Raw genomic sequence first — 13,095 nt, 5'->3', positions numbered from 1 at the left:
GATATCACCATCCTAAGCCAAAACCAAGAGTCGGATGCTGAATCTACTAAGCCATCCAGGTGTCCCACCTTTTTCTTCTTCAACAATAATAATCATAGTGATAAAAATAGCAGGTACTTATTAAACACTTACTAGGTGTGTAGCAAGCATTTTATACTTGATACTCTCTCTCAGATCATCTCAATGATCTTGTACATGGAGTTATTATCCCATTTTATAGAAAGGAAATTGAAGATAAAAGAGGCTGAGTAGGGGCGCCTGGGGGGCTCAAATGGTTAAGCGTCTGCCTTCAGTTTGGGTCATGATCTCAGGGTCCTGGGATTGAGCCCCGTGTAGGACTCCCTCCTCAGCGGGGAGTATGTTTCTCCCTCCCCCTCTGCTGCTCCTCCTGCTTGTGCTCTGTCAAATAAATAAAATTAAAAAAAAAAAAGAGGCTGAGTAATTTGCACAAGGTTATATAAAGGTAATTAAGTCTGACTCCAGAGGTTCTATTATGCAATTCCGTTTTCCTTAAAACAGTGACTTACTGGTCTCAAATACTAATTTATTTTTCAATGTATTATATTGTTCTTTCTATCACCATAAATGAATTAGATATCATTTTGGGGCCTAATATTAAATAATGATCTTACTTCCTTAGTTTATTGAGCACAGAGCAAAGACAGAAAAAATTCCCATATGATGTTTTTATTTGTATCAAATCACAGAGTATCATAGGTAAATATAAGATTATAATTTGAATACTATAATATAACATAATTTGGCAAATTATTTAATTATCCAAAGTTTATTACATGTTTGAGTATGTGCTAAAGAGATTATTTGGCATAACTTGGCAAGATATATATTTCTGTACCTTATTTGACCGTTTATCATTTATATATGTGGTACACATATATGTATGTATGCATATACACACATACATATATACATACACACACTCCTAAATTAAATATACTTGTATAAAAAGCTGAAGATTGATGTGTTAGAATTAATTCCTGTTTAAAAACTTATTATATTAAATTGCATCTGCATTCAAAGCAGAAATGTAAAAACTGATCAATTTGCTAAATACACATGAATTTACAAAGTAATTGAAAATGAAATAAAAATTTCCATTGAAATGTTATATTCCTGTTTAATCAACATTTAAGTGGCACTATCAAACTATGGAAATTGACATTATTTTTTTAGGTTGTTGAGAGAATAAAGATTCTACTGAGCATTACTGTATTCCCTAAATTAAGAATGAGTATTATTATAGTAGGAAAAGATGGCAGATAGTTTTCTTCTTTATTAATATGAGAATTCCCAGGAAGCAATCAGGGCAGTGTCTATTCTCCTGGGCTTGAGTTTCCTGCTTTTCTGTCAGTGGAAGTCTGGCTTCTCAGGAAAAGTGCAGCCAGTCCGCCTAATTATGACACTTGCAGCATAGTGACCAGCACGGATGCATTCAGTCAGGGGCTTGTCAGAGACCAGTTGAGACAGAAAACCTGGAACACAGACAAAAGGGAAGAACATGAGTATTGCTATTATAACAGCATGAGAAAGGTCATTTTGGGTCAGGCCAAAATTAGTCTATGTACCTATCCCTTTCTTCAGTGTTGATAGTTAAGTGTTAAACCTCAAGTGTTAGAGAGTTCTTCCCCCAAACATCATGAGCTTCCCTCAATATTTCTTTTAAAGAGCTCAAGTTGGGACATGATGACTCACCATCAAGTCATTCTAGACTTTGTATGCCTAAAGCATCATCATGCTTTCCTTTAGTTTTGAGATTAAGAGGTTGTGAGTAAGAAGTACTGGCCAAATAATATTACCTTGGGTTTTACAGCCGAGAAGGTATTAGTTATCTCTCTGTATCTGTCTGGATTCCTTACATGTTGTTATTCCTAGCATATTGCTTTTGGACAAAATTCTATCATCTGGATGTCTCTCCAAGTACAGATTTAAGAGCTGAAGAGTTACAAAGGACCTTACATCTCCCTTTTACTCCAAGAAGCAACAGTGAAGTGATTTCTATAGTCAAACATCATGGACCAGCTTGACATTAAAATAAATGTGATAAAGTAGAAAGTAGTGTTGAGGACTTCTGTTTCTAACCAAGATGAAATAAAAGGAACCACACTTACGCTTTCTCCAGAAACAACTCAAATAAAGACAAAGTAAATGAAATAAGGTTTTTCAAATACTGTAAAAGATCCATGGAAGAAGGGAAACAAAGGGGATAAACTGTAAAATTGCTCTAGCTTACCACCTAGAGAGAGTTACTAGGCTACAACACAAGGAGCGACAACCTAGGCAGAGCTCAACAGTCTCACTGAGTTGAGGAGATGGATTTGGGAGTCTAAGTAGGACAAAATTAAACATGTAGGCAGAATGATCAGCAAATAAGAGAGAGAAGACATAAATTATCAGTATTGGGAATAAGAGAGATGATGTCACTATAGAATCTACATACACTAAAAGAATAATAAAGAAACATTACCAACTGTGTGCCAATAGATTTGACAAGTTGATGAATTGGACACATTCTTGGAAAGACACAAACTATTAAAGCTCAAGCTCAGGAAGAAATAGATAACCTGATTAGCTTTGCACCTATTAAATATATTGATTTTACAGTTAAAAAGCTTCCCATAAAGACAATTCCAGGCCCAAGTGATGTCACTGGTGAATTCTACCAAATATTTAAGAAGTAAAAATAATATTAGTCCTATACAATAACCTCTTCAGGAAGCTGAAAACTGAAAATACTTCTTAACTTATTCCTTGAGGCCAGCATTACTCTGACACCAAAATAAAAAAAGATGCAAATATTTTATTTTATTTTAAAGATTTTATTTATTTTTTGACAGAGAGAGACACAGTGAGAGAGGGAACACAAGCAAGGGGAGTGGGAGAGGGAGAAGCAGGCTTCCTGTGGAGCAAGGAGCCCGATGCGGGGCTGGATCCCAGGACCCTGGGATCATGACCTGAGCTGAAGGCAGACGCTTAATGACTGAGCCACGCAGGCGCCCCAAGATGCAAATATTTTAAAGAAAATCTTAGCAAATCAAATCCAATAGTATATTTAAAAATATAATAATTTATTATTATAAACCCACCTAGGAATGCAAGGTTGGTTTAACATTCAAAAATTAGTCAATATAATTTAGCATAACTAACAAAACCATAAGATCACCTAATGCAAGAAGAAAAAGCATTTGGCAAAACCAACATACATTTCTAATAACAACTTTAAGCAACCTAGGGATAGAAGGGAACTTGCTCACCTTGAAAAAGGGTATTTAAAAAATTTACAGTTAAAATTATTAATAGTGGATGATGGAATGTTTTCCCCTTAAGATCAAGAACAAGACAAAAATGTTTGTTCTTAAACACTGTACTGGACACTTTAGCCAGTGCAATAAGGCAAACAAAAGAAATAAATAAAAGGTATCAAGTGCTAACTCTGACAGCACATATACTAAAATTGGAATAATACAGAGAAGATTAGCATGGCCCTTGCACAAGGATGATAAACAAATTCGTGAAATGTTTCACATTTTTAAAAAAAGGCATCAAGATGGAGAAAGAAGTAGAACTGTCTTTATTTGCAGATGGTATGATTGTCTAAGTCTATGGTTCTCAATAGTGGATAATTTTGCTCTGCCCCCACAGCACCAGGACATTTGGCAATGTCTGGCAATTTTTGGTTTTCACAACTGGGGCAGAGGGTGCTACTGGCATTTAGTGAGTAGAATGAGGGATCCTGCTAAAAATCTTACAATGTCTATAATCTCAGATTGAGAAATTACTGGTGTTTGTAAAATAGCCTATGGAATCTAGAAAAAAGTTACTAGAACTAGGAAGTGACTTTAGTAAGGTTGCAGGATACAAGATCACTACCCAAAAATCAATTGAATTTCCAAACTATATACACACCATACTGTGTGTATATATAGCAACTGTATGTACCACCAACAGTTAGAAATTGGTATTAAAAATAGCTTTCACCATACCATGAAATATGTGTAGCAACTGATAAAAGTATAAGACCTGCACACTGAAAAATGACAAAACAATGCCAAAAATAGTAGTAAAAGAAACCTACAAAAATGGAGAGATAGAAAGTGTTCACGGGTCAGGAGATTCAATATTGTTAACAGCTCTAAGAAAATTTTCTGTGGAAAATTCCAGCAGGCTTTTCTTTTTTTAAAAGATTTTATTTATTGGGGTGCCTGGGTGCCTCAGTCGTTAAGCGTCTGCCTTCGGCTCGGGTCATGATCCCAGGGTCCTGGGATCGAGCCCCGCATCGGGCTCCCTGCTCAGCAGGGAGCCTGCTTCTCCTTCTCCCTCTGTCTACCACTCTGCCTACTTGTGCTCTCTCTCTGTCAAATAAATAAATAAAATCTTAAAAAAAAAAAAAAAGATTTTATTTATTTGTCAGAGAGAGAGAGAGAAACACAAACAGGGAGAAGTAGGCTTCCAGCTGAGCAGGAAGCCCAATGTGGGACTTGATCCCAGGACCCCAAGATCATGACCTGAGCCGAAGGCAGATGCTTAACCAACTAAGCCATCTAGGCATCCCTCCAGCAGGCTTTTCTTTCTTTTTATTTATTTTTTATTTATTTATTTATTTATTTATTTATTTATTTATTTATTTATTTATAAGATTTTATTTATTTATTTGACAGAGAGAGAGAGAGAGAGACAGCGAGAGAGGGAACACAAGCAGGGGGAGTGGGAAAGGGAGAAGCAGGCTTCCTGCCGAGCCAGGAGCCCGATGTGGGACTCGATCCCGGGACTCCAGGATCATGACCTGAGCCGAAGGCAGTCGCTTAACCAACTGAGCCACCCAGGCGCCCCTCCAGCAGGCTTTTCTTATAGAAACTGACAAACTGATTCCAATATTTATGTGGATACGCAAAAGACTAAGATTAGTCAAACAGATCTTTAAAAACAAGACTACCTGAGTTAAAACTCATTATAGAACTAAAATAATCAAGACACTATGCTACTGGCATAAAGAAAAACAGATCAATGCAACTGCACAAAGAGTCCAGAAATAAACCTACTTCTATAACATCAATTGATTTTTGACAAAAGTATCAAAGCAATCCAGTGGAGAAAAGAAAATTTTTTAAACAAATGGTCTTAGAACAGCTGGATGGCATATTTAAAAAAACAAACAAACAAACCACTTTAACCCTTACCTACCTCACATCACCTACAGAAATTAACTTGAAATGGATCACAGATCTAAATGTAAGAGCTAAAACTATAAAATTCTGAGAAGGAAACAGAGAAAATCTTAGTGATTTTGAATTTGCCAAAAAATCTCTTAAGTAAGACATAAAAAGTACAAACTTTTACATAGGAAAAAATAACTGGACTTTGTCAAATTAAATACTTCTACACCTCTGTAATAAGAAACAACCCAATAAAAAGTGGGTTCAAAAGAATTACATTAACATTTTAGCAAAGAAGATAAACAAATGCCAAATAAGCTCAGGAAAAGATGTTCAACACCATTACTCATTAGAGAAATGCAAATTAAAAACCACCATTAAGGGCACCTGGGTGGCTCAGTCGGTTAAGTGACTGCCTTCGGCTCAGGTCATGATCCCAGGGTCCTGGGATCGAGTCCCCACATCAGGCTCCCTGCTCTGCTCCCACTCCCTGCTCCCTCTCCCACTTCCCCTGCTTGTGTTGCCTCTCTCGCTGTGTCTCTCTGTCAAATAAATAAATAAAATCTTAAAAAAAAAAACCACCATTAAATACTACTGTCGACCCACTAGAATGGCTAAAATTAAAAAGACTGACCATAACAAGTGTTGACGAGGGTTTGGGTCATTTGGAACTCTCATATATTGATAGTGGGGATATAAAATTATTAATACCACTTTGAAAACCATATGTCAGTGTCTTAAAAAGTCAAACATACATTTACCATATGACCTAGTCATTCTATTTCTAAGCATTTAACTTAGGTAAATGAAAGCATATATTCACACCAAAGATTTGTAGTGAATGTTCACAGCAGCTTTATTTATAAAAGCCCCAAACTGGAAATGATCCAAATGTGGATGAGAAGAGGAAGGAAGCCAGGATTACAAAAGAGCATGGGAGTAGTGGATATGTCTACAGTGATGGTTTCATGGATGTATGTCATGTTAACATTTGCAAAATTATACCCTTTAAATATGTGCAGTTTATTGTGTATCAGTTATACTAAAATAAAACTATAAAAGAAGAAAAAAGGGAGAAAGTGTTATAGTTACGAATAAGACAGGTCAAGAACAGAAGAATCTGGGGCTACTTTCCCTCTAGGGAAAACATGAGCTGCTTAGCAGTACTCAAATACTCAGAAGAACAGATAATGAAAAACTGTTCTGTAGCCAGGCTTCCAGGCTGTTCCCTAGGCCCTGGCAGCCTGCTGGGGGTGAAGATTAATTGAGAAGCTGTGGTATAATGACCTGTAGAGAGCATTTTAAGAGATTTATGTCCTTTCTTCTCTACCGCTCTGACCACACAAGCTTTTTCCCTGTCAGATTTGGGGAATGCTCTGTATCTAGTAAAATAAGTATTCCCAACCAAAGAATAAAATTAATTTGGTTAATGGAGTGATATATTTTGAAGACATTTGCTTAGAATGTGAAATCACTCCCTCAAGAGGTTTAGTAAGAGTATTTTATCATTTGAGTTTTCAGGTAACAGTCAAAGGTCAACGTTAACTTTCAGCCAAACTGTGAGACTAAAATGCTCAGCCCACACAGTGAATGAAGCAGACACCAAATTCAGAGTCAGATCAGCTTACAATGGAAACACGTCTATGGGAAGTCTTACATGCAACATCTGTTTTCCTCATTCCTCTGGTATGATCTTTGTGAGAAAAAGAAAAGCTTACGTTTATGAAATATTTTTGTGAAGCATAAGTACCAGCATCCTCTTTCTAAAAGAAGAGCTAGTTGATGTCTGAAGTGAAGTGCTCTGAGGAGACATTTGCGTTGACAACTGGAAAGCCCGAATGCAGAAAAAAGCTAAGACCTTTGCCCCAGGTGAATAACAGTTTTCAATAATCTATTTTGAAAAACCAGCTGAGACAAACTACAGATGTTATATAATTGATTGTAAGTGGAACCTTCATACAGTAGCTGATGTGAATCTTAAAGGTTGTGTAAAATGGTTTAAACAAAGGGAGCTTATATGTTAAGAATCATAGGGAATCCTATTATAACATGAATAAACATTCTAAGATAATTTTTTATTGTGTAAAAGATATATATAACCTAGTTTACCATTTTAACTATTTTTAAGCATGCAATTCATGGCATTAAGATCATTTTGCAAAGTTGTGTAATTGTCACTTTTATCAATTTCCAGAACTTTTTCATCACTTCAACAGAAACTCTATATTCTTTAAACAGTAACTCTCTAATTCCGCCATACTTCTGGCATCTGGCAACTGCTACTCTACTCTGTCTCTATGAATTTGCCTATTCTAGGTACCTCATATGAGTAGGATCACACAATATTTGTCCTTTTGTGTCTGGCTTATTTGACTTACTGCAATGTTTCCCAATGTAATTTTTTAAGTTAGAATTTTTAATTATTAGCTGACCAAAATGTATTTTGAATAAAATGCTTTATTTGGAAATAATTTCAAATTCACAGAAAAGTTGCAAGAATAAAAATAATGTGAAAAACATCCACATATCCTTTACCCAGGTGCACTTATTGTTAACATTTTACTCCTTTTGTGCACCTATACTTTCTTTTTATACAGGTTTTTGCTGTATTTGCATTTATCATGCTTCTTTACCATTAAATACATTGGTGTTTCCTGAGAATTATTCTCTTATATAACCACAGTTATTAACTTCAGTAACACTGTTAGAATACCGTTATCTAATTTTACTCTCCATATCCCAGTTTTGTCAATGATCCAATAATGTTCTTTTCTTTTTTTTTTTTTTTTGTTAAAGATGTTTTTATTTTTAAGTAATCTCTACACCCAACATGGGGATTTGAACTCATAATCCTGAGATCAAGAGTTGCATGCGCTACTGCCTGAGCCAGACAGGCACTCCCAAATAATGTGTTGTTTTTTTTTAAAAATGTTTTATTTATTTATTCATGAGAGTCAGAGAGAGAGAGAGTGAGGCAGAGGCAGAGGGAGAAGCAGGCTCCTGCTGAGGAGGGAGCCCGATGCGGGACTCGATCCCAGGACCCTGGGATCATGACCTGAGCCGAAGGCAGACGCTTAACCATCTGAGCCACCCAGGCGCCCCCCAAATAATGTTCTTTATAGCACATTTTTTCCTTTCAGGATAGAATTTAGGGTAGGATTTGTTATGTTTTTGGTCTTCTTTACTTTCGAACATTCCTCAGACTTTCTTTGACTTTTGTGACAGGAATTTTTGTTTTTTAAGATTTTATTTATTTATTCGACAGAAAGAGAGACAGCACAAGCAGGCAGAGTGGCAGGCAGAGGGAGAGGGAGAAGCAGGCTCTCCACCGAGCAGGGAGTCGGACGTGGGGCTCGATCCCAGGCCACTGGGATCATGACCTGAGCCGAAGGCAGATGCTTAACCGACTGAGCCACCCAGGGGACCGTGTGATAGGGACATTTTTGAAGCATACAGTCTTCCCCTACCTCCTATCTAGCAGAGTGATTCTCATTTTGGGTTTGTCTGGTATTTCCTCATGATTTAATTCAGATTATGCATTTCTGGCCAGAATATTAGAAAAATTATGTTGTGTCTTTCTCAGGGTATCACATTTAGAGGCACATTATGTCCAGTTGCTAGTCACCGGTGATGTTCATTTTGATTACCTGGATATAGTTTCCAATGCTTTGCAGTCACAAAGAATGCCACAATGGATAACCTTTTGCATATATATCTTTGTGTTGTTGAGGGGTGATGTATCTTCAGGATAAATTTCTAGAAGTAGAATTTTTGGGTTGAAGAGTAGATACATAAGTAGTTTTGTTAGATACTGCCAAATCCCCTTTCATAGAAGTTGAATGAGTTTGTATTTCCACTAGTAATGTTTAAGAGTGCTCGTTTCCCCACAACCTCACCAACAGAGTGTACTGTCAAGCTTTGATTTTGCCAATGGGTTAGAAATGATATCTCAATGTAATTTTAATTTGCATTTCTCTTATTATGAGTGAGGCTGAACATTTTATATGTCTAAAGAACAAATCTCTGGTTTGTTCTTATCTTTCACTTATTCTTCTAAAGGATTTTTGGTCTTCCTCTATTTTTAAAAGTTATTTGCATTTTGGTGATTTTATTCTAATAAAGTATTTTTTTAGGTAGGGAAAAATATCAACAATAGCAATATGCTATTAACATATACAAATACTATTCAGCAAGGAAACAAAGTGATTATTCATATCTTATTCACTGAATGTGGTGAATTTTAAAGAGTATGGCTGGCACACACTATAACAGATAAATATGGCTTACAGATATATATCAAAAAAGAAGTTTGCTCTCTTTTAGTAAAGATTTTGGGCCTATCAGGAATTCGACAAGAAAAATCTTACATGACTGACTTGGCATGTGTGCTCAACATGAAAAAGTCGCCCAGGAACCCTTTTTGTTGGTGCTTTTTTCCTGGTTCTTATGGTCCTCATCAGTACATTATCTTGAAAACGAAGGGTAAGGTTCTGCATATATGCCTTCCAACATAGTCAAGAGAACAAAAACAGGAGGCATAACACTGGAGAACAAGAAACATCAGAACAGGTTTCCAATCAGGAACTCATACGCTGAGCCAGTTGTGCCTTTCTACTTTGGTTCCTCCTCTCCGGTATCTGTAGAACTCCTTTCTAATCCTTCTACCGATAGGCTTATTCCCACAGCCTCTCTGACCCTTCTGAAATTTGGGTCATGGACCTTAGGTCTCAAGCTGTTGAGGCATACGGTGGGTGAAGACTTCTCATTGACAATGAATTTGGTTCCTAGGGCTAGCGTTGGCTGGCTCTGAATCTTGGAACAATCACAGATCCAGAGCTATCAGAATAAACCTCTGTCCACTAGCAATTAGTATAGCTTCTTACCTTCTGGTTACTTTCATTTGGATTTTTCTTTTACCAATGTTAAGGAGACTGACCGATTTTAGCATACCTGAATGCATTATCTGAGATGAGACCAGAAACATGCATTTAAACTGCGCAGAGAGGAGGTGCTAGGCTAGTTTCCTCAAAGCACATAGAGGTGGGATGGCTGGTGTGGGCAAAAGGCAATATAATTTCCTGACTTAATTTGTCTATTTTATGTAGTTACCATATTAGAGATATAATACCTAGAATTTCCTCAGTGTCATTTAAAGAAAAGTGAGAAATATTGTCAGTAGGTATGAAAGCCTTAATCGAGACACTTATGAGCTAGGGATATTTTAGAAAGAAATGAACAAAGTCTGTAAGTCAATTTTTTCTTTCCCATAGTTCCTTCACCAATAGTTTTCATGGTGGGCGGAACTAAAAGCCCAGTAGACTCTATCATTTTTCATTCAACATTCACAACAAAAAGAATGACTTAGCTTTTCTGGTTGTCATCAAAATAGGAAAGCCATGCCACACAGATTTTATGAACTTGGAAGAATTAAGGTTTTTTTTTTGTTGTTGTTGTTGTTGTCATTGTTTGTTTTGCTTACGGATTCAATTTCATTGCTAGTAATAGGTCTGTTCAAATTTTCGATCTCTTCCTGATTCAGTTTTGGAACGTTATACATTTCCAGGAATTTATCCATTTCTTCTAGACTGTCCAATAGGCATATAAGTTTTCATAATATTCTCTTATAAACCTTTGTACTTCTGTGGTGTTGCTTGTTGTTTCTCCTTCATTTCCAATTTTATGTGAGTCCTCTTTCTTTTTTCTTGTGAGTCTAGCTAAGAGTTTATCAATTTTGTTGATCTTTTCAAAGAACAAGCTTCTGATTTCATTGATCTGTTCTACTGTTTTTTAAGTTTCTGTTTCATTTATTTCTGCTCTAATCTTTATTATATCCTTCCTTCTGCTGGCTTTTCTAGCTTCTTTCGGTATAAGGTTAGGTTGTTTATTCGAGATTTTTCTTTTCTTGGTTCTTAAGGTAGGCCTGTATTGCTATAATCTTCCCTCTTAAAACAGCTTTTGCTGCATACAGAGATTTTGGATCATTTTGTTTTCATTTTCATTTGTACCATGTATTTTTTTATTTCCTCTTTGATTTCTTGGTTGACCCATTCATTGTTTAGTAGCATGTTATTTAGCTTCCATATATCTGTGTTCTTTCCAGATTTTGTCTTGTGTCTAATAAAGAAAAAATAAATAAACAGGAAGGAATCCAAACATAACACTAAAAAAAGCCATCAAACTACAAGGAAAGAGAGCAAGAAAAGAAGAAAGGAACAGAGAGGAACTAGAAAAACAACCAGAAAACAAGTAACAAAATGGCAAAAAGTACATACTTATCAATAATTACTTTAAATGTAAATGCACTAAATGCTCTAATCTAGACAGGGTGACTGAATGGATGAAAAAATAAGACCTATGTATATGTTGCCGACAAGAGACTCACTTCAGACCTAAAAACACATGCAGATTGGAAGTGAAAGGATGGAAAAATATTTACCGTGCAAATGGAAGCAAAAAGAAAGCTGGGGTAGCAATACTTACATTGGACAAAATAGACATTATTTATTTATTTGTCTTTTAAGTAGGGTCAGTGCCCAGCATGGAGCTCAAGGTGAGGCTTGAACTCATGACCCTGAGATCAAGACCTGAATTGAGATCAAGAGTCAGACATTCAATGGACTGAGCCACTCAGGTGCCCCTGGGCAAAATAGACTTTAAAACAACAGAGCTTTCTCTGTCTACATAAAGGACACAATTCAACAAGAAGATATAACAATTCAACAATTCAACAAGAAGATTTAACAATTGTAAATAGCTATGCACCCAACACAGGCACACAGGAGCACCTAAATATATAAAGCAACTATTAATAGACACAAAGGAAGAAAGTTATTAGTAATACAGTAACAGTAGGGGACTTTAACATCCCACTTACATCAATGGATAGATCATCCAGACAGAAAAATCAACAAGGAAACAGTGGCTTTGAATGACACACTGGACCAGATGGACATAACATATATACAGAACATTCCATCCAAAAACAGAATACACATTCTTTTCAAGGCACATGGAACATTCTCCAGAATAGATCACATGTTAGGCCACAAAACAAGTCTCAATAAATACAAAAAGATCAAAATCATATCACGCATCTTTTCTGAACACAATGGAAGAATGAAATTTAATAATTCACCTTTTATAAGTGTTAGCATCTTGTATTATCTCAAATTGCTTCTCCAACGATACTGCATAAGTACATATCAGTGATTATCTCTTTATTTCTTATACAGTCCCCAAAGCCTTTTAATATACAGACCATAACAGACCATAATATGTATATGGAGAGAAAAACACTTGAAAAGCATTTTTAGAATATATGTAATTTTCTTTAAAAAATCACATTTTATGCTAAATATAATTCTTATACATTTGTTTACCTGACAATATAGACAAATGTATATGTGTTTGAAGTAGTTTTTAAGCCATATAATTTAAAGGTCAGAGGAAACTAACAATGTGAAGCAGAGTAATACCTCTGGTACAAGACTTGAAGCAATAGCAGCTTCCATGGTCATGTATATTACACTTTCAATGATCGCCCCTTAGAACTTCACTTAGAGGGCGCCTGGGTGGCTCAGATGGTTAAGCGTCTGCCTTCGGCTCAGGTCATGATCCCAGGGTCCTGGGATCGAGTCCCGCATCGGGCTCTCTGCTCCTTGGGAGCCTGCTTCTCTCTCTGCCTCTCTCTCTCTCTGTCTCTCATGAATAAATAAATAAAATCTTAAAAAAAAAAAAAGAACTTCACTTAGAGCCTATTTAGTTCAAGAAAGCAAGGGAAAAATTTTTTTTCTTGATTGTAAAAGTAATAACCAATAAATGTAGAAAAAGTAGGAAAAAATAGTAAAACAGTAGAATTAAGAAGTAAATAAAACACATATAGTTCCATTATAAAGAAAAATCAGTGCTATTTAATATAGCATGG

The 13,095-nt window shown here is 36.0% G+C and overlaps 1 protein-coding gene and 1 non-coding gene across 7 annotated transcripts in view; one reads left to right on the top strand and one right to left on the bottom strand.

Annotated features, from left to right (window-relative positions):
• Positions 1 to 671: 671 nt before the first annotated feature.
• Positions 672 to 13,095, bottom strand: part of ADK (adenosine kinase) — a 508,350-nt gene continuing 495,926 nt past the window's right edge. For all 6 annotated transcript variants that reach the window (XM_045878144.3, XM_054508227.2, XM_045878147.3 and 3 more), the window contains one exon: positions 672 to 1,493. In XM_045878144.3, the coding sequence (XP_045734100.1) occupies positions 1,369 to 1,493 (125 nt within the window). In that variant the 3' untranslated portion in view covers positions 672 to 1,368. The remainder of the gene's footprint in view (positions 1,494 to 13,095) is intronic.
• Positions 3,443 to 3,549, top strand: LOC123847177 (U6 spliceosomal RNA). The gene has a single exon (XR_006791432.1). It is a non-coding gene; the product is annotated as a U6 spliceosomal RNA (small nuclear RNA).

The sequence above is a fragment of the Mirounga angustirostris genome, unplaced genomic scaffold (assembly GCF_029215605.1).
Source record: "Mirounga angustirostris isolate CCGP_5_RB_7025 unplaced genomic scaffold, mMirAng1.0.hap1 SCAF_6, whole genome shotgun sequence".
Classification (NCBI taxonomy): domain Eukaryota; kingdom Metazoa; phylum Chordata; class Mammalia; order Carnivora; family Phocidae; genus Mirounga; species Mirounga angustirostris.
The sequence above is the reverse complement of the archived record's forward strand: the minus strand, read 5'-3'. Positions and strand labels throughout refer to the sequence as shown.